At 49.6% G+C, this 27,429-nt stretch overlaps 1 protein-coding gene across 1 annotated transcript; it reads left to right on the top strand.

Moving 5' to 3' along the window:
- Window positions 1–139: 139 nt before the first annotated feature.
- On the top strand, window positions 140–26,374 carry B4GALNT3 (beta-1,4-N-acetyl-galactosaminyltransferase 3). Its single transcript, XM_030480395.1, has 18 exons — window positions 140–470; window positions 7,517–7,612; window positions 8,096–8,186; window positions 9,057–9,157; window positions 9,503–9,570; window positions 10,123–10,201; window positions 10,635–10,701; window positions 12,437–12,580; window positions 12,992–13,101; window positions 13,975–14,075; window positions 15,282–15,358; window positions 15,938–16,946; window positions 18,487–18,785; window positions 19,163–19,316; window positions 20,086–20,158; window positions 20,623–20,776; window positions 21,474–21,600; window positions 22,408–26,374. Exons 1-18 carry the CDS (start codon window positions 462–464, stop codon window positions 22,514–22,516), a joined length of 2,868 nt encoding a protein of 955 aa, XP_030336255.1. The 5' UTR covers window positions 140–461; the 3' UTR covers window positions 22,517–26,374.
- The last annotated feature ends 1,055 nt before the right edge of the window (window positions 26,375–27,429 follow it).

The raw sequence follows: 27,429 nt of genomic DNA, 5'->3' as shown, positions 1-27,429 counted from the left end.
TCAGGAGAGAGTTTGTAGCGCTCTAGTGAAGCATATCTTGGTACCGTTGCCTGAATGAAGTGTTGGAAGATCTATTGCTTGGGCCTTTTTGAAGCAAGGATGGGAAGAGAGAAGAAAAAGGAGAATGACCCAAGTTTTAACTCTGTGCTAGCAAACAGTTATAAAGTGCTGGTATCCTTTCCCCTTGCCATTGAAATTGCTGTCAAAAAAGCCAGGGAGCATTTTCACCCCACTATGGCAGGGTATGATATCTGGTCAGTCCTTTGGAAAGGGAACTTGGGAACTTGCCTTTTACTCACATGTTCTTGTATTGAGGTTTGAGCCCCCTTGGGCAGGTGTCAGTGCCGGGTCATTTATGAGGTTATTTTGATTTTTCTTTGCTTTTATTTCAGAAGCTAGAGCTGCAAAGAGGTGGGAGGAATGAATCAAGTTACGCAACTGTGAACAACCCTGTCCTGTGGATGCCGGAGGTAGGTGCCTTTCTCCACGGTTTTGCGTGAGGGAGCTGTAGCTAGAGACCTGTGCAGCAAGAACAGAAGGCAGGTCACTTGCTTCACTAGAAGTCCATTCTCTATCACCCGTTCTTGGCTTAGTAACACTTACAGACCTGAGTAATCACCTGGAAAGACAGGAGTATCCAGATTCCTGATAACTTGGCGTCTCCACCAACCACCAAGGCACCGAGCACCCACCCACAATTCCCTGAGAGCAGGCAGCCCACTACCTTCCTGAAAGGTGAAGTTCGTGTAGGGCTGGGAGTGGGTAGGGCCAAGCATTCAACAAGCAAAAACATGGCTGTGGCATGCAGAAGTGTCACACTCTGCTCTTGCTCTGGCATTTGCTTGCTATCCAATCCCTGTGTGTCATAGGTAGAGATTTCTCCACTTCAGTGACACTTCTGATAAACAGAGACCTTCTCTGCTGACCCTTGAAGACTGGCGTAAACATTCCCTTTGTTTCCTTCATGCCTCATTTATTCTTTCCTCCCCTGTTCTCTTATCTCATCATTCCTCTTCAGATAAGGGAGCAATGCAGCCTGCTTATAATGAGAGGGACACCAGCCAGGGGGCATTTAGGTGATGGAGTCAGCTCACTAAATTCCTCAAGGTGATTAGAGACCCGCACAAATTAGAAGGGCCTCTGTGGCTCCCCTGGGGAGGGAGCAGGCTGACATCCCTGTGCTCAGGGCGCTAGATGATTGAGATGATTGCTGGCCCATAGAGGGAAAGCACTGCCCTCCAGCCATCACACCAAGCGGTTTAGGTCCATTCAGCATAAGCTAAAGCTTTTCTGGAAGCAGCCAGTGCCAGTCACCCTCCAGTGCCCAGAACCAGACCAGACCATTGATCGTTCTGGTGCGTTGACTCTGGTGTGTGAATGCTGGTCCCAGCTGGAGTCTGGGGGCTTCCTCTGGCCTTAGAGCCGTGCAGGCAGATGAGCAGCTGCTGGCAAAGAGCCTGTGGGACATCAGGACCAGGACTGCTGCTGTGCGCAGGGATGACATGTAGCATTAACTACTCCCCTCTCCCACAGCACTGGGTGATACAGGCTCTGCGTGGCATCCACCAGCCTCTCGGAGGCTTTGCTCAATGTCTCTGATCCCCTCCCTCCCTGGTGATTTCACAAGAGCTCATTAGTCTGGAAACCTGCCGGCTGTGGTGTGCAATGAGGTTGGAAATGCAACTGGCAGGGTATGCGTTGTGGCTTGGGTGAAGGTATGTGCTTAGCACAGGGCTGATGTGCAAAACCCTCTGGTTTGCCAGTAGGATGACTTCATGCCCTTGCGTGCCATGGCACTGGGCAGGGCACCCTCCAGCCTGCAAACCTGCCACCCTGGTGTAGTGCTGCCAAGGGTGGAGCAAATGGAGAGGTGTTCTGGCCAAGAGGAAAGGGTAGGACTTGAGGTGTGCTGTGCAGGATGGCCCCACTCCTGGAGAGGTGCTGCGTGTCCTCTGCCTTGTCCTGCACTGCTCCCTGTTGGGGAGGAGAGCTCTGCCAGGTAGCAGGGCTGTTGCCTCAGACCGGCTGTGTTTGTGGGTGCCCAAGTCTCCACTATGCCCTGTGTCAGATGGTGCACAGCAGATGGTCCATGAGAAGACTTTGAGTTCCAGAGCATGCAGATACCAAACTGGGGAGCTGGTTTGTGTGGCTTTGCCCCACTCACGTCCTGCCATTCTCCACCATCAGTCCTTCTCTCTAACGCTGCTCCTGTGAAGCACCCACCTCCTTCACCACTTTTCTCTTCCTCTGTAAGCCACCCTGACTGCAAACAGAGGCCAGGAGTTCAACACCACCAGCTGCAAGAGATTGAGAGGGATCCACAGGCACAGCTCTGCACAGACCTGTCCTCTTAACCACTGGCTGAAATTCCTCCTAGCCTGGGGATTAAGTTTTTCTGTAACTCTGCCCAAATTAATTAGCCTGGGTCTATGATCCCATTGTGCCCTCCCAGCAGCATCTCTAAGAACTTAATTGCAGCCGGACTCCTGGGGCGAGGGCAGCAGGTTGCCTCGCGCAGGTCAGGGAGCTGAGCTTTGTTTGAATGAAGAGGTGTATTCTTGACACATAAATAATTAACAGGGTTGCAGGGTGAGCTGGCAGCCAGCCTGGCCAAAAAAGAACAGGTTTCAATTTTCCTCTTCCAGTTTCAGGAGAGTAAATCGACAGTTTAAGTCTTCAGCCTTGGATAATGTGGTGGGAAAGTGTGTGTAGGAAATCCCTAATGAAGTTATAACTTGTGTATGGGGAAAAGCGGGGTTCAGCCTTACTCTTGAGTTCCTCCAGGTGCCCATGCAGATGATCCCGACCCTCTCTGTCCCTTCCAGAGCAAAGCCTTACAGCTCCCAGTGTCACCCAATGCCTCCTCAGGCTGGAGAGATGTGGGGAGTTTTGTTTCATTAATTCAGAAAGGTGCCTGGCTGTAGCCAGGGCAAACCTGCACCCTGGGACTTTGAGTGTCACTATTTGGCAATGCCATAGGTGTGGGGGGAGGATTTTCAGATATGTGCCTGGTTAGCCCAGTCATTCTCATTTACCTCTGCAAAAGCCTCTGTTCAGCTCTGAGAGGTGAAAGGTCTGGGCAGCACTGGGGGGCATTTAAAATGTCCACTTCTCTTCATGTCTGCGCAGCCTCAGGACTTCCTTCTCACTGGAAGGTGTAAAGGAAGTCCAGGAGCACAGCCCCTTGCAGTCAGTGCCTGTATAGGTGCGTAGGTGCTGCACAAAACCAGAGCGTTGTGCTAGGGCATCCTTCTGCTACCAGACCTGCCTTAAGCGGAAGCATCCTTCCCTAAGAGGAGTAAAAGACAAAGCTATTGCTGCTAGCTTTGTCTCTGCCCGTGTCCCTTCCCTACGGGCTCACTCCCATCATGTGTTGGGGCTCGGTGGGGCAGGGGGGCTTTGTCACTAGCTTGTCTTGATGGATTCCCGCAAGTGCCCGGCGCAGCAGAGCTTGCAGTGAATGAAGCCCAGCTGCTGGCTGCTTAATGTCACCCAGTCAGGGGAGCTGGGCCAGGCAGGAGGAGGGGCCGCGGCCGCTCTGCAGAGACAGAAGAGTCTTATGAACTCAGGAGTTTCCAGTTGGCAGCACAATGTCGCCTTTCTTCCCTGGCTCAGGCCCTCTCTGTGCCCTGTTTATCATCCCCGGCGCTGTGCATTCCCTGGGCTGCTCACAGCTACGCAGATTTTTTGCCTCCGTGATGCCAAAGTCACCTAGGATTAAACTAGGAGAGACCTCTCTTCTTCATCCTGCTCCAGTTACAGTGCAGCAGGTCATGTCTCCACTGCTGCAATCTGTCCAACTTTGTTGCTTGTCCAAGTCCTTGCTCACCAGGAGGGGCTGGCTGTGTGGTGCCGCCCCCCTGGATGGTTTTGACATGATAGGGTTTGGGGTAGGAAGAGAGGTTTGTGCTCTTCTGTGTGCTTGATACTCCTTTATGGCCTGTTTTCCTAGGAGGGGCTGATAATATAAAATTCCTCGCTAGAAGGAAGCGGAAATACCAAAGTCTTCTAATACAAAGCCAGTGATGCAGGCGGGTGTTAATTCAGCAGGCTGTGCGGGAAAGGTCGGCAGTGGGGCTCGGAGCACGGCTGCACTCCCGAATCTGTGGAGGCTGCTGTGTCAGCACCAAAGTAAGGGCCTGTCCCAGCTCCCACCTTCCTGCGCTTGTGGAAGTTCATCTCTCCCTTCCCTCGGGCAGCCCTGCCGTGTTGTGCTCAGGAGGATATCAGCCTGCCCAGGCCTCCTTGGGAAGAACAGCTCTGCACGCGTGCTCCTGGTTGTACTCACACCGTGCTGACAGTGCCCTTGGTGCATGACCTGTGCCCATTTTGGATCCGAGCCGGGTTCTTGCAATGCTGCTATTTCAGCAGCGTGGAGACAAGCAACTGGGAGGTGGGTTTGGGACAGGGATGAAACCAAGGGCACGAGGAGCCCTCTAAATGGGAAAGCACAGACCACGTAATACCAGCTCCCATTGAACGCCCAGACTCTTGAGTTCTATTCCTGGTTTTGGTCCAATCAATCTATCCAAAATTTTCAAAGCAGATGTTTTTAAGGGGAGAAGGGAAGCTTAATTTGTTGCTTACCAGGTCCTAAATTTCCAGCCCTTAGAAAACCAGGGCCAGATTGTTCCAAGCTGGGAAGTCTAAATCAGTAGCCATGTTTTAGAAAGTCCATTGATATTTCTCAGGAGCTCTGTGCATGAATTGGTGCATGAAATGATGGTGCCATTTATCTATTGTTGCAATCTGCAGAAGCAGGAGATTTTTACTGCACGTTCCAGAGGAGACCCAAATAGCAAACGGAGGAATTTCTCAGCTGCCTGCAATGGGCAGCCATGAGTTGAGTTGGAGGGACAGGGATGATAGGGTTTCAAAACAGCTGCTGCACTGGTGACTTGTGGGGGCCTAAAATTAAAGCTGAGCTCAGTTTTCAGTCCCAGAGCAGCGCTTTGGGCAGCCAGCACTTATCTGTCAGTAACGTTCTTCTTTTCACTTTCAGACGAAGCAGAGACTAAGTTAGGCTGCTGTAGCTCAGTAGAAAATCTATTGCTTTAGAAAAGATTCTGAAACTGCATGCAAGAAATGCTTGCTATTTACTGGTTAATTATTTCTAATACCTGTGAGTGCAGGAAAGCAAAACTATCTCATTAGAATCTCCTCTCAGGTGGCTTTTTTAAGACTTTGGAGCCAGAGGTTTTGGGCTAGGAATCTCAGTGACCATCTTTTACGCCACTCAGGGAGCACCTAGTACAGTTGGTGTCTGCCTTATATTTTAGTAGCTGCCAGACTTTGCAGTAAAGTATTGTATTAAAATGGGACAGGTCCAAGTTTCCCGTGCAAAAATTTAAGCAAGTCTAGCCACTCTTTTGGGACTTCCTTCATAAAAATCTGTTCTGCCATTTGGGCTGCCCCTTGCCAAAGCTGGCCCAGCTCCATTGCAGTCCTTGGCCTCAGAAGCATGCCCTAGGTCTGCCTTTGCCACTGCAGTGCCAGCCTCTCCACAGTGTGGGAGTGTTGTGCCACAGTTGATAGAGATCTGAGCCTGCTATCTGCAGTGTGCAGACAGTTCTCTTAAGAAATAAAACCAGCATGACTTGTGGATAGCAGCAGACTGCCGTAAGACTCAGTTTCTGGCAGTGACTTGCTGTGGGAGCTCAGCTTGTTCAGCTCACTTCATGTTCCACAAGAAACAGCAATTGTCATTATTTGATTTGGCTGAGAAAAGTAGTGTAAGATCCTTGGGTGCGAACCTGGATTTGGCCAAGGGACATGGGACTGCACAGCAATTATGTTCCAATTCAGTGTTTGTCACATTTGCAGTGATTTATTTGTATCGCAAATCACTGCAGAGTCCCAGGTTTCTCTTGGCTGCATCCATCGCCCAGAGCCCTCTGTGATTTTATGCAGCATCACTCTGGGGAATTACATCCACTTTGTCTCACTGCTTTTCCTCTTGCCTGATGGGCAGAATCCAGGCTGAGGGGGATGTCAGCAGAGGAGGAAAGAAGAGGAGATAATGGTAGGGGACAACACAGGCTTGCAGGCATCAGTCAAGCCCTGGCAGTGCAGACACCAGTGAGACAGGGCTGATGAGAGACCACTCAAGAATAGCAGTGGTTGTGAATGTGTTTTGCCTGGCACGCAGAGATAGTTTTCACGTGCATGACTGAAGTCCACAGCTCGCAGGGAGCGTTACTGCGTAAGCTGGTGCCAGGCCAAGTCTGCTCCATGTCCTTCCTTCAAGCCACAGTTTATTACAGAACGAAACCCCAACCCGCTACCTTGGGAAATATAACCCGGTGAAGTGGTTTCTCTGGCAGGAGTGCACCAAGGGGCTGGGTCCTCCTCCATGCTGCTGCTTCAGCCCTGGAGAGGCTCCCCAGCGAAAACTAAGAATTTGCTGCCATCTGTAGACATTTGGGTGCTGTTTAGGCAGCTTCCCCAGCACTGCTCATACAGTCCTTATATAGGCAAGACAGCCACGGCAAAACCTCCCTGGTCGCAACCTATTCCTTTCTTCAGCATTTTGCCATCTAAGGCAGCTTCTAGAGTCTCCAGCTTGTTTATTTTCCACTGTTGGATGCTGGATCTGCAAGGAGGATCTCTGTACTGATTGCAGGCAGAGAGCTTGGGCTTTGCTGGGGGTCAGCCAACTCGTCCCTTCTGAATGCCTCTGACAAAAAGGAAGTCTGTCCATTGAGGAGTGTATTGCTGAAACCCCACAGCAGCCAGAAAGCTCTTCCCATCAAAGCTGTGCTCCAGGTCTCCATTGGGCACTGACAGCCTCTCTTGGTGGAGTCAGCTGGGTAGCAGGGACAGCCACCCTTACCCACATTGCACGCCCTCCTACACCGTCCAGGAGGGGACCCCCACTTCACCCAGCATTTTTGTGCCTCTGTGAGCACATGGAGGCCATGCTGCCCACTGACCCACTTGCGCTGCTGCTCCCACCCTGCTGAGCTTCCATCTCCCTGTCCCCACCGTCCTCCATGAGCTTTACCTCACTGGCAAGCTTTGAGAAGGAGATCAGCCATCTCCCCTCCCTAGGGTGTTACTTCTTCCTTGGGTCAGGAAAATAGCCCTGAAATGCTGAGGGAGTCCATCCACCTTCTTGGAGAACATAAACCCCTACACTCTCTTTGGTGGATTGTGAGAGACTATTGCTACCCTACAGTGCGTCCCACACCATTGCCTCAGAGCACAGCCCTCAGGTTTACCACCTCTTTGGTGGAGCAAAATGGAGCAAACCGCAGCCACTTAACTGAGATGTCCCAGGCATTATCACAATTTCCTGGTGCTGTTTGGACTGTCACCTGTGCCAAGCCCAAACCCTCAGCAGATGAGAATCAGGGGCCTGAACCCATGTCTCCTGCAGACCAGCCTGCTGCAGCAGCATCTTCCTTCACTCTTACAAGTGCTCCAGCGCTGAGGGTTGTGGCCGAGGTTGGCAGAACAGGGGAGGGACATAAGGGATGGATACAGCAATTCACAGTGCCCCACTTCTGCCCCCCAGTTCCAGGGCCAGGCCAATCTGCATGTGTTCGAGGACTGGTGTGGCAGCTCCACTGAGCAGCTCAGGAAGAACCTCCACTTCCCTCTGTTCCCCCACGTGAGTAAGACCATGACACCCTCTGTCCTCGGAACCAGCTCTGCTTCCCAGTTGGATCACCCCTGCTCTCTTCACATCCTGTCCCTATCCCTCTCCATCACATCGTCTGTCCTCCTGCTCCTGAGCATCCATCACCTCCCTCTCCATCACTTCCTTTGCCTGGCTGCAGGAGCAGGAAACTTTCACAAGGGTTCAATAGTGGCAGCTCTTCTGTTGCACGAAGAGGCTCATTTTACCCATGCATATGCCCCACCATCTCACCAGCATCCCCCATGCAGCTCTCCCTTCCACAGCAGCACTTGATCCAGATTGTTTCTCATCTGGCCTGCTCTTTACTGCTGCCTCTGTCACACTCCATGCTCTATCCTCCTCCCAGAGCAAACCTCATACTTCCCTCTGCCCACCTGTCACAGGATTATTGTATCCCTCCTTGTTACTGTCACATCTAATTAACTGTATTATTTCTTTCTTCTTCTGCATCAGACACGAACTAGACTGAAGAAGCTGGCTGTGTCCCCAAAATGGACCAACTATGGTCTCCGGATATTTGGCTATCTGCATCCTTTCACCGATGGTGAGGGTTCTGAGGCTGCTGTGCTGCTGCTCTTGGCTCTTCTCACTGCCCCTCCCTCCCCTCCTCGTGCTAAACCAGTGGTGCCCTCACTCCTGCAAGCCCAACACCAGGTCCCTCACATGGGCAGCCCAATCAGCTGTGCGTGACTGGCTGTGGCCTTAGCATGGGTGGAAACACATCTGCCTCCCCTGTAGGGTGGCAAGGAAAAGTACAAAAGAAAACAGATAGGAAGTGCTAGATAAAAAACAATGCTGTCATGGATGCACAGCCCCATGGCGTGTACGTGAGCATGAGCAATCCCTGAGCTTTTCCCCCCTCGCTTGCCTGCACAGGACTGTACATGACATCATTGATGTTCCTGCTGCTCCCTGGGTGCATGAATACCATCTGACAGCATCTGACATTTGTATCACCCGGCTGCAGGCTTCTGCCCAGAGCAGCCTCCTAGCACTCACCCACATCTCCTGGTCCTCTGTAACCCCAGCCAGAACAGTGAGACTCAAGCACCTCTGTCTCCCTTTGGCTCCACATGCACATTCCTCCATCCAAACACAGCATCTCACACAAGAATTTGCTCTGGAAACAAAAAAGGAGGCAGGGAAACTTTGAATGGACTTCTTGTCTCTCCAGGTTAGATGTAAGGTGAGGCCAGTCCAGAAGGGATAGTGAACCAGTTGCACCAGTAAAGTTTTGTTTTCAGTGACGACAGAGTTAGAGTATTCAAAGAGGTTCAAAGGGGTGGGGATGGTAATATCAAAAGGGAAGGTATGGTCTCCCCACGAAAAAGGGCAAAGACAGCATTTTAGAGGAGCAGAATCCATTCTGTGCCCTTACCCCAGAGCCCTACTTACTCCCTTCATCTCTTGACAGGGGAGTTTCAGTTTGCCATTGCTGCGGATGACAATGCTGAGTTCTGGCTGAGTTCAGATGAAAAGACCTCTGGTCTCCAGCTGCTGGCCAGTGTAGGCAAGGTACAGTGCATGCTGCATGGCTTCTTCCATCAAGGCTTTAATGTTTCTGTGGGGATAGAGACCTTCCTGTCTTACTGCCTTGGACTACCCAAGTTTCTTTTCCTGCCCAACTACAGACACCACCACCACAAATGCCAGATGGGTATGACACGACATAGCTTAAGCCAGTTACATATTGGCAGTGCTGTTGGTTGCTCCATGTTCATGATTAAATCTGTTCATAGGTTACCAATCTCACAGACAACTTCCCAGGAGAAGCAGCTCAATTTTCCCTCTTCATCGCTCCTAGTGCAGTAACCAGGGAAGAAACTCATCTTAACTAGAGCTTTTTCTGTTTCTTCACAGACAGGGAAGGAGTGGACTGCGCCAGGGGAGTTCGGGAAATTTCAGAGCCAGCAGTCAAAGATGGTGAGGTGAGTGAGCAGAGCCCCTCACTCCCAGCATCTCTGCACATGGCCAGAAAATCACAAGGACAAGGAAAAGAAACCCAGGCTTGTTCTGAAGAATGCAGCAATATAGAGAAAGGGATTACTCTGGGCTATCACCAAAGCTGAAGTGACACGTCCACACCTATGCCAGCTGCTTTACTGATTTATTGCAGCAATGCAACACCGTTTTTTGCTTCCCTGGAGGAAGCAACCACCAGCAGATCCAGACTCCTCTACATGAACTGTACCCCAAGCTTCCTGCCTTGGAATGGCCAGGTTTCCCAGGGTCCAAAACCCAACAGGCAAGACTGAAAGGGAGCTATTCAGACTTAACTGAGAAGGGTCTGGAGCACTCCAGGTGCTCAAGGGAAGCTACCTATCCCACTGTCCACATCTGGATTTTTTTGGCAGCCCTAAACCTGCTCACCCTGAGGATTAGGTCGTTTCATGGGTGTGGTTGCTCTACTGTCATTGTCTACTGACAAGCTAAGAAATATTCCTTAATGCTCTCGGTGACAGACACGTTGTTCTTCACAGGTTGTCAGCTGCAGGCAGGTACTATTTTGAGGTGCTGCACAAGCAGGATGACAGAGGAACAGACCATGTGGAAGTAGCAGTGAGTCTGTGCAAATGGCTATGCTGATATACGTGTCCCTGCAGAGCTCGGGAATGACTTTTGTAATGATTTTTCTCCTTTCCCAGGCCCCGGCATCTCTTTGCATGAGATTTATCTAATCCCTTCCAGAGCCCTTACCTACTTCTATGTGGGATAGTCCTGGCTGCATGTCAGGACCTTTTCCTCTGTTTGCTTAGGGTAGTTTTGCTCTCTCTGGTATCTTGCTGCAGCTCTTTGTCCTTTCCTGCTTTGGATGTGTGCTGGGGGATCTCAGCTCATTGCCAGTCTTTTGCTGCTAGGTAAACTCGGCCATAGGAAGGAGAAAGAGGAAGCTGTGAACCCATCTGGTGAAAAAACACCTTGTGCCTGTTCCTTTTGTTCAGGCTTGGTTAACTCCATAAGCACTTCATTTTAATGTGTTTCTCTGTTCCAGTGGAGACTGAATGACCCAGAAGCGAAATTCAAAGTCATCGACTCCCAATACCTCTCCCTTTTTGCTAGTAAGTATCTTCACCACAAGTTTCCATGAGCACCATCGTTCCAAAAAATATATCAGCAGTGTTTCACCATGAGCCATAGTCTAGCCAGGCAAATACCATGCACACAGATCATTGCAAAGAAAGAAGCAGAGACAGGTCAGGAGAGAGATGTCTTGACAAGAGTGTGACTCATGATTAGGTATAGGAGAATTGGAAGTAATTGGAATTATTTCAGGGAAATCTAGACGCAGTGGGGAAGGGCACAGAGAGAGTCTGCAAGGGTGAGAACTGTTCCAGATGTGAGAATAACATGGGTTGGAGGTTGCCTGCAGAGAGCTAGGGGGAATGTAAGGCCCAGAACAGGGGAGCTGTGGCGATATGTTGGCATCTGGACACGACAGGGAGAAGGGGCTGCTGTAGCATTTCCAGGAGATTTCGCTCTGGGTGCTGGGCACAATGGGATACACTAGTGATAATGGGGGAAGCTGCTTTCTTCTATACCAGCCTCAAGTCTCTTCAAGTAAAGAGTAGTTTTGTAAATCCTTCTTAGCACATCAAGTGATGCCTTTATCAGTTCAGGAGCTCCTTAGTCCTGTTTACCCTTATCTAGCTTTGTCGGCATTGCTTTCTCTGCCAGCATTCCCCCTTTCTGTATCTACCACTGTTGCCGTCCAACATCTCTGAGCTTTTTTCTATGCAACACTTTTGCCCATGGAAGACCCTCTGATGTAATCAAGACATCTGTTTGCTGTGTCTTGGATCACAACCTGCTGCTGTATTTCCTGAAACCTGCCATTTGGCCAGGGCTAGGCTTTCCGTTAGGTCTTCTGTCCCCATCCTTTTTCCTTCTGCTCTTTTCTTCATATTAATTCTCTGTAGAAGGGAAGACTCACATCCCAGAAGATCCCTTTGTGGTTGGGCACAGTGCTGCAGCCTCATCTTTACCTGACACCTTCTGCTCATACAATGTTTCCCTCTTCCATATCAGCCTTTGGCTGTATCACGTGTCATCCCATTCCTTCTGGGTTCCCATGTTCAGTACCCAAAAGTTGCTAACACCACTGCCCTTGGCAGCATCTTGTCTTTCGCTCCTGGATATTTATTCAGTTCCCCGCATCTCGAAGTAAGATCCATGGGGACATGAAGGCCCTTAGCAGCAGCACCCACAATAACGCATAACTAATGCCCAGTCTTGAGTTTAATCTTCCTATTGCTCCTGGCTTACTGTGGGTCTCCATTCTACTGCTGGAGTACTCTTCTCCTTGGCCACTGAAGGCCCTGCCCTAGGGTCCTGATCTTTTTCCAGGAGGATCAGAGAGAAAGCTCTGCTCCTCAGGTTTCTTCTCCCATTCATCTTTTCTATCATCTCCTTTTAAAATAAATTTAATACTAATGCTTCAGAAGTGTCCAGTAATTCCTGCCTGCATGGGGCTTCATCAGGACACCACTGCTGCTGTGTCCAAGGCAGAAGGTCATGTTCCTCCATTACTCATCCCTGTGTTTGTTTGCTTTCAGTGATAGCCATGTTCCTACCCCACAGCTTCTGTATTTCCAGCTTTCTAAGTCAAAGTCTTTCCTTCCCATAGTGCCTTTGCAGTGAAGCTCCTGGCCAGCACCATTTAGGCGTTGCTATGCCAGAGATAGTGCCATGGATGCAATGCTGTTTGGAAAGGGTTGACACTGGAGAGGACTGCTTTTTGGGGCTAAGGGACGAATTAGCCCTTCCTCCCCCTTCCGTTCTCTCTCTGGTTTCTAGATGAGACGCTTTTAAAGATGGATGAGGTTGGGCACATCCCGCAGACGTTGGCCAGTCACACAAGGCGGCCCACTGACAGTGCAGGCAGCAAGGCACACCCAGCTGACATGTTGAAGCCTGACCCCCGGGACACTCTGTATGAAGGTAAGCCTTGCAAAGCAGATGAGAAGGTAGCTGCAGCCTGTCACAGCACATGCAGTAGCACAGCTGAGAAAGATTGTCATCCTATGCCATGGTTATCAAAGGCCACATATTTTTCTCCCCCATGCAGAAGAGAGGGGCAGCATACAATATCTGTACCTATAGGAGACAAAGCACAGACTAAACACAGCTCCTCTTTCTTGGCATCCAGCTCATACAACATCCTCAGGCATACTGTTTTTGTATAAGTGCCGTAGAGGAATGTAAAGAGACGAGCTGTGCAAGATATTTTTCTTGATGTATCTGTTAGTATTTCACATGGATAAATAGAAACCAGGCACAGAAGTAGCTAAGCTGGTGCATCGGTTGCAGCAGGGCTTCTCCAGCAACACTTGCCTATGTGTTTCTTCTCAGTGCCTCTGCTCAGCAAGTCTCGTGTGCGCCGAGCTTTGCCAGACTGCCCATACAAGCCCAGCTACCTGGTGAATGGATTTCCTCTGCAGCGCTACCAGGGACTCCAGTTTGTAAGTTTTACTCCTTAAGCAAGTACCGGCCCAGGGGAACACAAGGAAGGAGGAGGGAGATCACATTAACCATGGGGTTCTCTCCACTGACCTGAAGCTGCTGGGCAGATTTGACCATCAGCAGTTCAGGTCTGTGCATCCCGGTACAGGCCAAAGGGCAACACTCAGGAAAGGGAGATGAGTGCTACACACTGCTCATGGGTCTCACTGGGGTATAGAGCTCCTCGGAACTCAAAACAAAGAGCAGAGCTGGCCTTCACATGGAGCCTCAAAATGGCCAAGGATTTTATTCTCCATGGGGTGAACTGTAGTGTGTGTAGACTACTAAAGACCCTGACAAGTCTTGAGGGGGAGCTCACATATGGGGGCATGCAACATAGCAGGGGTTCATCCCCTATGTAGAGCAGACTGAGGTCTGTTGGGGACAGGCGACCAGCATGGTTTGTCCCCCTTGGATACCAGTGCAAGCCTACACTCCTTGAGGGACTTGCATCCCTCAGCCTTGTCTGGAGGTCTCCCCACATGCTTTCTGGGCTCCCGTGATCCCCTGCATCTCCTCAGGAGGACTTGCCCATCTCTCTCCCAGCTAGTTCTTGCTCTCTTATAGGATTTAGATGCACAGTTACAGAGATGGACAGACAATGCTGAGAGAGAGAGAGAGAGAAAAAGGCATACCTATGTATACATCGCAGCATGCTTCCTGCTGTTTTCCATTCTCACAACTTGCTACCAGGTGCCTCGGAGAAGCAAATAGTGAGCAATGCCTCCTCCATCTCAAAAAAACTGGTCACCCTGCAACTGTGTCTGGGTCACCTTGTGACTGATATTTAGCATTTATGAGAGTTTTGCTTTATTTTCCTCCCTTCTTTCTAGGTTCATTTGTCCTTTGTTTACCCAAATGATTACAGCCGCCTAAGCCACATGGAGAAAGATAACAAATGCTTCTATCAGGAAAACCCTTATTACTTGGAAAGGTAGGATGCTGCAGATGCAGGTCTACTAGCAGGGTGGGAGGAGATGGTTTGAAGGCTGGAACTGGGGTGGAATTTCATACTCACTTCTGTAGGACTCTATTAATAATTAAAGATCTCCTAAGTCTTCTAAAACTTTAAAGCATTTATAGTTTATTTCGATAACTTATACCCCCTTTAGGTGAAAATATGTTTAGGTCTCAAGGGGAAACTGCCACTGCTTTTCTTGCTCTATTAACCCAGTAGCTGGGTCAGAGCACGTTTGTTCTCTGTTGTCACTGTGAAAACCAAAACCATGCTCACCACCAGGCATCTCTCTAGGGGAAGAAACGCATGTCATTCGTCTTCACTGGGGTCCAGCTCATAGTGGTGGCCCTGAGAGGGAACTGCCACTCTCATGCTCCCCACTGCAACAAGCAGACACCTTGCGTGAGGACTCCCCTCTGTTCAGGACTTTTTTGCAGGATAAGGAGAGTCACTTTTCTGGTGACATAGCTGATAGTGGCCTCCCTGTCGTCAGGATCTTCTTCCTTCCTACTGGACTATTTTGAGGGCTGGAACAACAGATCATGTCGTAGGTTTGGGAGGGAACTCCTGGGGCTGAAGTTCTTAGTAAAGGATGGAGAAGGTGGCTGCTGTGGGCTGGAAAGTGCTACCCAGATCTATTGCTTTGACAGCTTTGACATTTGTATTGTGACAGGAAGGGCCTATTTTGCTTGACATCAAGCACACATGGAGAGAAACAGTCCTGGAAATCCCTCCCAAAAGGTTGAAGTACAGGCATATGAGGACAGCACACAGACAGTGGTGGTATGAGAGAAGAGAGAGATCATTGCAATTACCTGCCTGAGCTGCTTTTGCAGCATGATGACTTGCATTTGTGAGCACTATATCATAAGTGAGCAGCTTAAAGGAGGCTAAAGAAGTGGTTCAAGGTACTTATATTGGGAATTCCTCATGTGCTTATGAGAAAATGTCTGAGAGACTGAGATGGTAAACAAGGAAAATGGATGTCTCTGGCAGTGCAGAGTAAGATCTGATTGCCCAAAGATATGAAAGATGGTGATGGTGATAGGAAAGTAGGATCTAGAGGTGCTGGGTGGATGTAATCAGAGTAATGGACCATCACCTCTGAAGCAGTGGCCATAATTTATTTGGAGAAGGCAAAGTAACTTTCATCAGTCTTGTGTTTTGCCCTTCCCTCTGCAGATTCGGATTCTATAAGTACATGAAAATGGATCGGCCAGAGAAGAGCCTGGACTCTGGAGAGAAGACAGAGCAGCCAGGTAGGGGCCCTAATGTCAGAGCCTGGAAGATCCTTTTATCTGTCACTTTTGTGTGTGATCTTCCAGCACCAGCTGAAAGAAGCAGTTGACTTTCTGTACCAAGGAAGTCATAGCCATTCCCTGCCAGATTGCTGTGGCTGGGAAAAGATTTTTGCTGTCGCTTTCACTTCTTTTATGGGCAGGCTGGGAGGTCACCAGACAGTGAGCTGTAGTGGACGACGGGACAACTACCTCTCAGTCCCACAGTTTAGCAATGCAATTCCAGCAAAAATGTGGGCAGAAATGACAGAGCCAAAGGTGTGCAGCATGGCAGCCTGTGCTCGCACCTGCCCTGCAAAGCTGTGGCCAGAGCGATGGCTAAAGGCAATGGCAGACACCTCCACAGCCTTTGGCAATGCTGGCTAATAGGTGCTGAGGAGGGTGCACAGCTCCCATGTGTGAGAGCATCTCTGTCCCTCTGAGCAGGAGACAAAGCTGAGATGTGGCGAGAAGTAGCTGCGCCAGGTGAGGTGGGTGATGGGTCAGGATGGGAAAGGCAGTGGGAGGGTGCCAGAGGTGTAACTGTGATCACTCCTGCAGGCTCCCAGGAGGGGAACCTGGATGACGCGCAGTATGCGGAGCAGGATGTGGAGAGTACCAGTGCCCCCGAGCTCCCCAGCACAGGGAGAGCAGAGCTGGCAGGCAACGTTCCCAGCAGCGTGGTGGGCAGTGATAACGTTCACGAGGACTATTCCCTTCGGGAGCACCGTCGGCTCCTCTCGGTAGTGGGTGGTGACACAGGAGGGGGGCCTCAGAGGAGAAGGACAAAGAGGTCTGGTGTCAAATCAGCCACGGTGGCCTCTGCCAACCAAAGCCTCAGCCAGGCTGGCTTAGAAGGGAACCCAGTAATGAAGAGGCCCCGTCTAAAAGCTGGTGTCAAAGACAACTCCAAGAGCCCTCCGCAGCACGCCAGGGCTGTCCAGGGGGGAGCAGCTGTCAAAAAGGCAGACCCTCCTTCTAGGACTGTGTCTCAAAGACAGCAGCCTCTCGGCATCCTCAGGGACTCAGGGGTCATGATTCCCAAAGGACTGAGACCTCGAGGAGACCTCAGCACCACTAAGGGTGGACTGCAGCCAGCAGGCTCTGTGCCAGCCGGGAAGGGAGGCCCAGTCTCTGGCAAAGCTGGCAGACATGCTGTGAGCTCTGCCAGCCCCAGCCAGCAGCCTGGGCTGACACAGTGGCTGAACCAAGTGGAGTCCTACATTGCTGAGCAGAAGGCAGCCAATGGTGGGGACATGGCTGAGGGAGAAGCACAGGTGGCATCTCCTGTGAAGAGCAAGTCTGAACCTGTGGCAGCAGAAGAGGAAGAGGAAGAGGTGGATGGGGAGCCAGAGGAGGAAGATGAGGAGGATTTTGATTACGTACCAGTGTTTGACCAGGCGGTGAACTGGGAGCAGACCTTCAGCACAAGCAACCTGGACTTCCATATGCTGCGCACAGACTGGATTGACCTGAAATGCAACACATCAGGAAACTTGCTGCTAAAAGAAGGGGAGGCCCTGGAAGTCACACGTGTCTTCCTGAAGAAGCTCAACCAGAGGACTAAAGGGTAAGGCACCATATAAAAACTAAGGGGTGGTGTCCCAGAGCTAGTGTGCCATGCTGCACAGGGAATACTTGTCATGTGAGGAGGTAGGGGGAATCAGAGGATAAAGTAAATGTGGGAAATAAGACTTCAGGCAAGGAATCTATGCAAAAAAATTGGGCTTTAAATACCTTTTTGGCTGAGAAATTGGAATTGTTGAGCACAAGACCATGTCTGGGGACTGAATATCGCCCTGCAAAGGCTGCTGGCAGTAAACCTGAAAGATTGGAGGTTTCCATCCAGCTGGTTGTCACTGGCCTTTTGCTGGTTTCCTTCTTGCAGAGTGTAGGTATTGAGAACACATATTAGTATTTTACCAGATGAAGATTAAGAAACCCTCTGATATGAAGTAGGACTGGAGCTCCTTGTGCTTATTGTTTGATGTCTGCCATGTCTCAGCTTGTGAATCACTTAGGGCATAGGACCAGAAAGGACCTATCAGATCGTGTGGGTCCATACACTGACCTCAGACCCAACACTGTTATCTGAATGTGTGCATCTCCATCTTCAAACTAGGTAGATTTCTAGATCCTGGTATTGATTTGGGGAGATGTTTCAGCTCTTCACTTCTTTGATGACCCACTGGAGATCAACTTTTGCTGGTACTCTGTTTTCACATGGTCTCCATATGGTTCTTTTTCTTCTCAGGACTTACCATCTTGATTGCCTTTCTGGCAAACCAGTGTACCTTCTCTAAGCTTCTATAAGCTAAACAATCCAACTCCTGACCCTTCTGTTGAGTTGGCCTCGATTTCCATAATTTTCCTATCTGTCCTTCTCCATGCGGGTTTCAGTTTGGGTTAATTTTCCTGTACATAAGTGACCAGTATCCTGGATGTTTTATAGAATGGATGTTATTAGTTCCCAGTCCCTGCTGGAAGTAGCTCTAATGCTACATGTGAAGATTGCATTTATTTTTTCAGGGTCACATCAGTCACAGTTACAGTCTAACTGATCAACACACACAACCTTTTCGCAGCATTTTTAACTTATGAGCATCTATTTTACAGTAGAAACTCTTGTGGTCCAAAAGGGCATGACCTGACATTTCATCCTGTTTTGGCCATTCTGACCCTATAGCTCACCCCAGTTTTTACTGGATAATTGCTCAGTCCTACTCTGCGTTATTGGCTGATAAGCTGTCATGAGCCAATTTCACTAGCCCAAACATACTCCTTGTGCCAAGATCACTGTGGGAGGTGTTGAATACACTTACTATTCAATCATTCAGTCACATTTGTTATTTTCTGTGTCACCTTTATTTCATTTCCCTTGCCAACTTGGCTGGCATCCCAGGTCTAATCCCACATGCTTGTAGGTTTAGGAAACAGGTGCTAAGCCTTCCCATGGGACTTTGGAAGTGATGCAGCAAAGCAGAGGGAGGCTGGGGACAAAAAGGTTTGTGCTGGCTGGGAGGAAAGAGCCTAGCAGAGCCGAACAGGCTGGTGGAGGGAAAGGGGCTGGTGTACAGGGGACGTGCCCACCCCAGCTATATCTCCCACAGGCGGTTCCAGCTGCAGCGTATTGTGAACGTGGAGAAGCGCCAGGACCGCATGCGGGGCAGCCGCTACCTGCTGGAGATGGAGCTGCTGGAGCAGCAAGGGCAGCTCGTCCGCTTCAGCGAGTACGTCTTTGCACGGGGCTGGCAGGGCATTGGTGGCGATGAGGAGGAGGAGAGGAAGATGAGGAACCTGGCGTGGGGTCGCCGGCGGCACCTGATGGCTGTGGAGAACGAGCCAGAGCTGTGCTGGCCACAGGGCTTTTCCTGGAACCACCGTGCCGTGGTTCACTTCGTGGTGCCAGGTAAGGGGGACATCGAGGGATGGCACGGTGGGAGGTTCCCAGGAGAGCACTCCTGAACAGTGGGTCTGGGCCAGTCTCAACTGTCTTATTTGAGTCACTTTCAATTTCTGTTCGCTCCAAGTTAAACCCCCTCAGAAATATGACAGAGCCCAAATTTCCATGGCTTGTAAGCTCACAGAAAACTCCTGTCACACCCTGAGAAAGAACTAACACTGATTCCTGGGCTCTTTGGTCCAGATTTTCAGCCTGGGCCTGTTTCAGCATCCCTGCAAGGTTAGCGGGGTTTGAGGGGAGGCAAGAAGCCTTGCCTGTTGAGAAGCCACAGTGTCTTTGAAATTAGTTTTGCTTTGATTCTCGCCTTCTTGCAATACAACCAGTGAAAAACCAGGCACGTTGGGTGCTGCAGTTCATCTCCGATATGGAAGAGTTGTTCCGAGTCACTAAAGATCCATACTTCAATGTCATCATCACAGACTACAGCAGTGATGACATGGATGTAGAGAAGGCTCTGAAACGGTCTACCTTGCGCAGGTGAGAGTACTGCTTGGTCACAAAAAACTGCTCACATGCACAACCTGCAAACACAGCATGTCTGCCAATCTCTCTGTATTGACCATCCACAGCCTCCTATGATATCCCAAAGATAACATCCATCCAGGCCTTGCACAAATACATGAATATATTGTTGTTATAATGTATAATTATGTGTATGTATATAATTATATACACATATATTGTGTATAATAGTCTTATAAAATGGTAAGGCAATACTTATTGTAGTCATCCATTCAGATGTATCTCTCTTCTCCTGGCTTTTGTTCAAGTTTGCAAGGAAGAAGAGAAAGCAAGTCTCACAGTAATGGGGCAGGGGGAGGACAAGAAAGCTGTGAGAAACGGGACAGAGAGTGTGGAGACCTCTGGGGACTCCACTTGCTGGAGTAACTGTCTGGCTTACTCTACTCTGATGTGTATCAGCCTTTGCTGGTCATTTCCCTTACGTACTGGGCTTCCCAGTAAAACATCTAGCCCTAGGATAGAGCTGGTCTAGAGCTGAAAAGACTTGCTAGGGACTGCTCTATCCTTGCTGCACAAGAGGGAAGACCCTCAGGGCACACTGGGGCCTAGAGCAGCACTGAGCTTGTGCACTCACACAAAGCAAAGGCTTTCCTCCTCCCTGAGAGGGGGCACAGGGGCACGGGCAGCTCCACAGCAAGATGCCTGCGGTGTACCGCTGGTAGTGGTGCTTTCTGTGCTCGCCGGCATGCACGCACTCAACTTCGCTTTCCCCTCTGACCCCCAGCTATCGGTACTTGAAGCTCACAGGGAATTTCGAGCGTTCTGCTGGGCTGCAGGCGGGCATAGACCTCGTGACGGTAAGCCTGGGGGCCTTGGCGGGGACAGGGAAGTTTCTAGAATGTGTTTGGTGCTACCTCTGCCTTTCACACTGAACATGTTGGGGTTTTAGGGAAGAGAATAGCCTAGCAGAACACATCAAATGTAGATGTGTTTCCTGTCCCTCTAGAATAAGGGTCTCACCCTTTATTCTAAGGAGCCTGTGGTCCATTCAGTTCTTGGTCCACCTGCTTGGACTATTGGACAGGAGGGAGACCAGCAGCATCAGCTTTGTGGTACTGGCTCTGACAAGTCATAGTTACAGTATTTCACACCCTTTGTTGAACAGCCACTCAGTGGCTATTTTGCCAGCCCCTAGGATCTCAGTTTCTGATGTAGCAACAAATGGCTCTAATTCTCTTCCACATCTCTGTCTTCCTGCCCCCCAAGAAAGACTTACTTAAAGTCAACCTATTTCTTTCCCAACCGGTGTGGTCGGTTCCAGGACCCACACAGCATCGTTTTCCTGTGCGACCTCCACATCCACTTCCCAGCTGGAGTCATTGATTCCATCCGGAAGCACTGTGTGGAAGGCAAGATGGCTTTCGCACCCATGGTGATGAGGCTGCACTGCGGCATGTCCCCACAGTGGCCTGATGGTAAGAGGGAGTGGAGCCTCTTTGGCTCAGACCTTGGGGAATGGGGAAAGAAGGAGAATGCCTGCCACCTCTACAGTTGTTCCTCTGGCGCTGTCGAGGTCTGGAGCTTAAGGTACTTCCAGGGGCACTAGGTGAGGGTATGTTAGAGATAGGATGGGGTTTAACAGTGTCAGGAACCTGCAATTTGAGATCTGAGAGCCAGCAGAGCCCTTTATATTACGTTTCTCCTGGTTGTCTCTTAGGGCTCTCTGTGGATTTGAGAACCTTGAAAAACTCCTCCTTTGCTTCTTTCTGTCCATTTCTCTCTTTTCTTAGGGGGCACAGCCTGTCCTGAGAAAGAGCTGGTAGCCTCGGAGTGAGGGAAACCAATCCAAGTCAGGGAAGAAAAGTGGGTGGCACAGATCATCTGGTGTTAGAATCATCCTTATGTTAGACAGAGGTGGCCATCCTGAGCCACCCAGGCACAGGGACAACGCTTTGAAGCTGGAGTGGTCCACGTGCATTAGGTACTATGCTGCCACACAGGAGATAGGAGAGGGTCTGCTAACAAGTTCATAGGGCAGCCGTAACATGTCTCAAAGCTTTAATATGGTTGGCTCTGCCTTGGTGCTGAGCTGACACTCTGGTATTAACATTAAGCTGGAGCCATCAATGGTTCAAAATGCCAATGTATTGTGCCTCTTTGTGCTGTCCTCAGGCTACTGGGAGGTGAATGGGTTTGGTCTCCTGGGCATATACAAGTCTGACCTGGACAAGATTGGAGGCATGAACACAAAAGAGTTTCGGGACCGCTGGGGAGGAGAGGACTGGGAACTCCTGGACAGGTAGGAATCCATTGTCATCATTCATGCATTCAGCAGGAGAGACCCATTAGATCCTGAAGGACCAACAGCCAGGGAACTGGGGATCTGAGGAGGCTGAGGTGACTAATGCTTCCATAAGCTTGGTCAGTGAGGGGCAGTTTTTGAGCATGTCCTGACCTCAAACCTCGTAGGCAAGTGAACCCAAAATACACTACTATAGCCACTGATAAAAGATGAGAGGAGCTGTTTCCTGGTGCTTTCCAGCCACACTGCTGGCCATGGAGAGATCAGGCACTGGTATTGTGAAGACCCTGTCCTCTTCAAGCAGTGCAGTGCACAGTGGGCCCAGTTTGGGTCCCTCTGACTTCCATGCTACATACAGCAATTGCCCAGAAGAGCAACTGGCAGAGAGACATTTAAAGATCATGAGAGTCACAATTTCTGAGAAGTTCATGATGAGGGATCCCTGCTGTACAAATCCTAGGCCTCTGGGTCTATCATTCTAGGTTTGGGCCCTGTCCTGTCTTTTCTCTTAAATGACTGCAGAAAACACTAGCATCTTGAGCAATCCCATGTTGACAGCTATGTTTCCTCCTAGCCTGGTGTGTACAGGCCACTCCTGACCAGTTCTGTTCTCAAGGGTGCATAAGCACTCAGCAAGTGTGCTTAGATGCTTGCTTGTAGATATCTCTGAGCTATTCCAGACTCCTCAGTTTGATTGCAGTCTCCTGACAACAGCACCACTTAAAAGAGATTTCCTGGAGCTGAGCCCCCAGTATATCCTTGTGATCCAGTTTTCCCTAAGTGTACCCCTCTCCTTTCTGCCAGGATCTTGCAGGCCGGGCTGGAAGTGGAGCGTCTCTCCCTGAGAAACTTCTTCCACTGGTTTCACTCAAAGCGGGGCATGTGGAACCGGCGCCAGCTGAAGACACTGTAGCCTTCAACACCAAAGCTGCTCTGCAGCACCGTCCACCGTCTCGTCTCGATGTGCACTATATCGAGGCACACAGCCGAGCACACAAACTCTTCCTCTGCCTCCAGAGCCCTCTGACGGGACGACACAGCCGAGGAAGGGATGGTCAGGCTGGGGGAGCGGGAGCTTCTGTTGTGAGCCGTTGTATCCAAGACGTGGGATCTGTGTCTTGCAGGGGGAAGTTGTGTGGGGGAGATGTTGACAAGTGAAGGACTCGTATTTCCTAACATGCGGTCTGGTGGATGGTACAGTGGGAGAGGTGCCATATTTCCCATTGAGTCTTGCATAGTGCAAATCAAGCAGACACAAATCCCATCTAAGCCCAGAATAGTTTATTTAGAGTAACGCAGCTTATCTTTCAATACTTGAATGGAAAAAAGAAAAAACAACAACCCTCCCATTTTCCCTCCTTCCCCATCTCTCTGGTATCCCTGTTTTTGGACAGGGGACCAAAGGAAGTTCTCTGAACTGTATTGTGTCCACATGTCCGTATGCTGACCCAAGGAAATCTGGATGTGGAGGAGCTCATAGGCACTTTAGGCTGCTGGTGCTCAGATGTTTCTCTCTGCTTTTCACTTTAGTCATTATGAAAAACTGTGGTCATATTCAGCAAATTATGGGCCATGGGTGGAGATGCAAGTACACTTCCCTTATGAGAGCCACGTTTGCCTGCAGCTGGGCAAGGTGGCAGGGATTGATGTTACAAGTCTACCTGAATTATTGATCCACTGCCTGAGGATGATGGAGGGGTTATACAGAGAAGCTAGGAGGGCATCTCAGGAGGAACTTTGCAGCCTTATCTGACAGACCTGTGTGTTTGTCCTAATGATATCAGGGAAACCCTAGCAGGGAAGAAGTGGCAATATTTTATTAGTTGAAATATTGTGAATTTGTCAGAAAAAGAGGAGACAGAGTATTCTGCTCTCTAAATCCTGTACATTTGTGCAGCATCTAAAGGTTAATTTAATAAGTTATGGCCTCACAGTTATGTCTTGTCATAGTTTGACTTTTATGTAAAGAGCAGGCTTTGTGATTGAAGAACCAGTACCGCTGTTGGTGCTTCATTCTGGAACAGCCCTGGGAGCTCTGGTCCGGTATGGAGGAGGTGGCCTCAGGCCTTAGCGTGTGCACTGGGTGCAAAGAAAAGCGAGGAGAGAAGAGGATTGAGTGAATAAAAGGAGATGCAGACCCATGCTGGCATTTATCCAAGGACTGTAAAAAAAGCCCTTGTCCACAGCCAGCCTGATACTACAGGGAATTCTCATCCCCTAAAATTCCTGTAAATGCAAGGCAAGATTTTTTACCCCGTAACCGTTTAACAAGACTACAGAAACCCAGAAACCCCAGCGCACTCATTGCTCTACACTAGAGCTTCAGTGTCCCCATACCATGGGGAAAAGGCTGCTACTGGTCGCAAGCTTCAGGGGAGAACATGACATAAGATGTTGCTCATGGCACCCAGTTCTGCATGGAGTTGTTGAAAAGTGAGTAATGGAGGTATGCAGGATACCAGCAATGCTGACATGGTACTAGAGTTGTTTGCTTTTTACGCTGATGGAATGGATGCCAGAATAGGCATTCATTTGTTGTTTATTCTGTGGTGCTTGACAAGTCCATCAAGTTCCACTATTGCAGTAGAAAACTGAACATGCAAGTTCTGGCACATGACATAGAGATCTTGTCAAATCATCTGCTTGCCTCAGTCCAGGTTTTGTGACTGATGGAGTTAGAAAAAGTCAACCAGATTTCAGAAAGATTTACTGTGCAGTGTACAGCTATGGTGTGAGCTGTGTCTCTGAGTCCATGGAACCTTTGCCAGACTGCAGACACCGAGTATCTCAGAAGAAGCAGTATTAGCCTTCTGCTCAAGACAGGGCAGTCTTTTTAATTGAGGGAAAGTGCTTTACTCATGCAGAGACCAAGAAATGAAACACTACAGTTGGAGCGAGAGGGAAGAGGCTGACAACAGTCAACACTGCTATTTTTCTGAACATGTATTATAAGAGTTTAGGAGGCCAAAGCCCTGTGATGCAATGTTGCAAAAAGCTCTGTTTGTGCCTGGAATGTGCAGTGTCAGTCATGCTCTTGGTGCATGTCAGAGCCTGTACTTCACTCAGACACAGGCACAACCTCACGAGTGTGCAGGTGAGCTCCTCTCCAGGCTTCAGGACTGTGCTTCCACAGCTTGTCCAGGCTGGCTCTGTCATGCAATCACTGTGGAATGTGGAGAGGCTGGCAGGGAGGGCAAACTCTGGGACGTGGCAAAGCACTAGCAGGACCCAGCTGTTTGGCCCCATCAGGGAGAGAACAGCATGATGCCCATTTTGGAGATGAAGACCTGATGGATTCGGTGGCAGCTCTTCTGTCATGCACATACAGTGTGCTTTCACATTTGGCTTAGATGTGGTTCACAGCACCTGAAATTAGCAGGTGATGTTCATCTGCAGACACTGGCAAGAATTAGGTGCATCCAGAAGGTAACTCACTTGGCTTAAATGGTAGGAGTAACCCCTCTTTCTCACCAGAGAAGACAATCAGGAAAGAGTGGGCTGGAAAGTAGGTGGCGGCCCTCACTCCAGCACTGCCAGCAGAATTTCAGGATTTAACCCCCATGCTTTAGCTGTGACTGTGCTCCTTCCTTCATTCCTTGTAACCCAGGTCAGTGGCAAGCAGAACTGTTTACCTCGTGAGGACTCCTTGGTGGAGATGTAGGGAGTTAGCAGGTTTCAGTCCAGTTTTCTGATGGCCAGTATCACCACTGTCAAAGTTGCTATCACAAATGTTCTTCCCTTTCAAGCGCAGTGGGGATTCTTAGTTGTTATTTAAGCATTGCAGTAGTAAATGTGATTAATACTACTTGACACTAGTTGGCAGCTTCCACGGAGGAGCTTGGAGAAAACCCATGGGGACAAAAGCTGTCTTCCAGCCCATGTGCTCAGAGACCACTGTGGATTGTAGGGAGAGAAGGGGCTACAAGCTCCCCAGTTTGCTGGCCGGCAGCAAATTTTGCAGCAGCTGTGCCAGGCTTTGCTCTGAAGCTGCTGCCCCTCTTCTAAAACAACCTGCAGCTTTTCATCCCAAATAGAGTCATGAAGAGGGGGAGAGCAGGGAGCGCGGCAGCAGTGGGTAGTCCCACAGCCATGCACTGAAAGGATGTGGCCATGCAGGGCAGTGGCCAGGCCACCTCAGTCCCTGATCAGAAAGTAGTTTGCCCTATCACTAGTGTTGCATGGCATGCACTGCTGCTGCGAGGAGGGCTCATTTCTGGGTCTGGCACAGCTCCTGGAGAGCAAGAGGGAACCTGGCTTCACCATGGCTGGAAGCTGACTCCCCAGCAGTGATCTCATTTCTGTCACCAGGATCCTTTTAAGACGATGGGCCATGCTGCAGCAGAGACCTTCCCTGGGGCAGGATGTGGCCAGGCTGGGGACCCTGGTATGGCAAGGGACATCTGCCCACAAATGCCGACTCTGTCTTTGGGACTATAAGTTGTGGGGCTGAGGCTTGTTTTTCAGGTCAGCAAAGGGAAAGAAGGGTTGGCTTTTATTCTGAGAGAAATGTATTGTGTGGAAATTACAATGTGACTATTTTTGTCGTTGTCTTTAATGTTTGCCTGGTATGAACATCTAAAATGTCTCAAGTTGGTTGTTTTTAGATACCAATGCCTTGTGTTCAAAATCTGAATTGTACCTTTGAATTATCTGCCTTAAAGTGGCTCTGTGCCTTCAAGACGACTCCTGGGCCACCTCTCTGTTAGAGCTGGGGGATATACTGATTCTTCCTCATGTTTCATAAATACATTGTCTTCCTACAAGAGCTCAATTCTGTCTGTGTGTTACTCACACCCGCATCACCATGCAGTGGGGATTAGGAACCAGGTGTTGCTCCTTTGGCTTCATATAACTAAAGGCGTAGGCAATACCAGAGAGACAGGTCACTCTCTACCCACGCCAGCAAAAGCTCTGCAGCAAGGGGTGGGGTGCAGCGAGCAAGGTTAGCCAGGAGCAAGACCCCTAGGGCTGTAGAAAGTGGCATGGAAACAAAACAGTTTTCCTCCTGTCTTCCTGGGTTTATCATGTGAAACAAAATAGAAACATTGGAGAAACACACAGCCCAGCAAAGCACAAGTGCAATGTCATCATTGCAGAGAGAACATGGAGCACAAAGTGGTCCCTCTCACAAGCAGGGGACAGTTCCTGGAAAAGACTGCAGGTGAGAGCCTAGACTTGAGCTCAGCACTTGGCACAGCCTATGCAGATAAAAGGTCAGCTCTTTCACTGCAACTGGTTATTTAGATTCAAATTTGGCCCTTTTTCATTTCAACTGTGTCTCCTTTGAGTATAAAAAGCTTGGCAGGAACGGGAGTCAGCCATGGAGAGGGAAAAAGGCAGCCAAGTTTGCTAATGAATCTGATTACATTATAATGATAAAAGACTATTAAAGGTGATGGAGAAGAGCATTCCAGCGTGCTGCCAGTCTTCTGCTCTCCTGGGTTGGGTGACGGGAAGCCCTCTCTCCTTGGCCGGGCCTCGTACTGCCATATCTGACCTGGCATCTCTGAGATGATGATGTTGAATTTAAGATCTGGTAATGAAATTCCCCTCACTGCTTCTTTCCCAGCTGAACCTTTTCTGTCTTGGGGTTTTCCTCTCCTTACATTCAGTCATCGATGCTAATTGCTTTGCGTCCTGCTCTGTGAAGCAAGGAGTCATAGAATTTGGGATCTGCACATGAGGTGCATAATTTTTTACCTTTTCATGAACCCAGCTGGCCAGTAGTGGCTGAAAGCCCTTAGCTGGTGTTTTTGCATTGGCTAGAACTAGTTTTGCTACCTCTGCAGTGAAGCCTTTTTCTAGAGGAGAGCAGGATAGCAGAGG

The sequence above is a fragment of the Strigops habroptila genome, chromosome 3 (assembly GCF_004027225.2).
Source record: "Strigops habroptila isolate Jane chromosome 3, bStrHab1.2.pri, whole genome shotgun sequence".
Classification (NCBI taxonomy): Eukaryota; Metazoa; Chordata; class Aves; order Psittaciformes; family Psittacidae; genus Strigops; species Strigops habroptila.
Note: the sequence above shows the minus strand (reverse complement) of the source record. Positions and strands in the feature narration are given on the sequence as shown.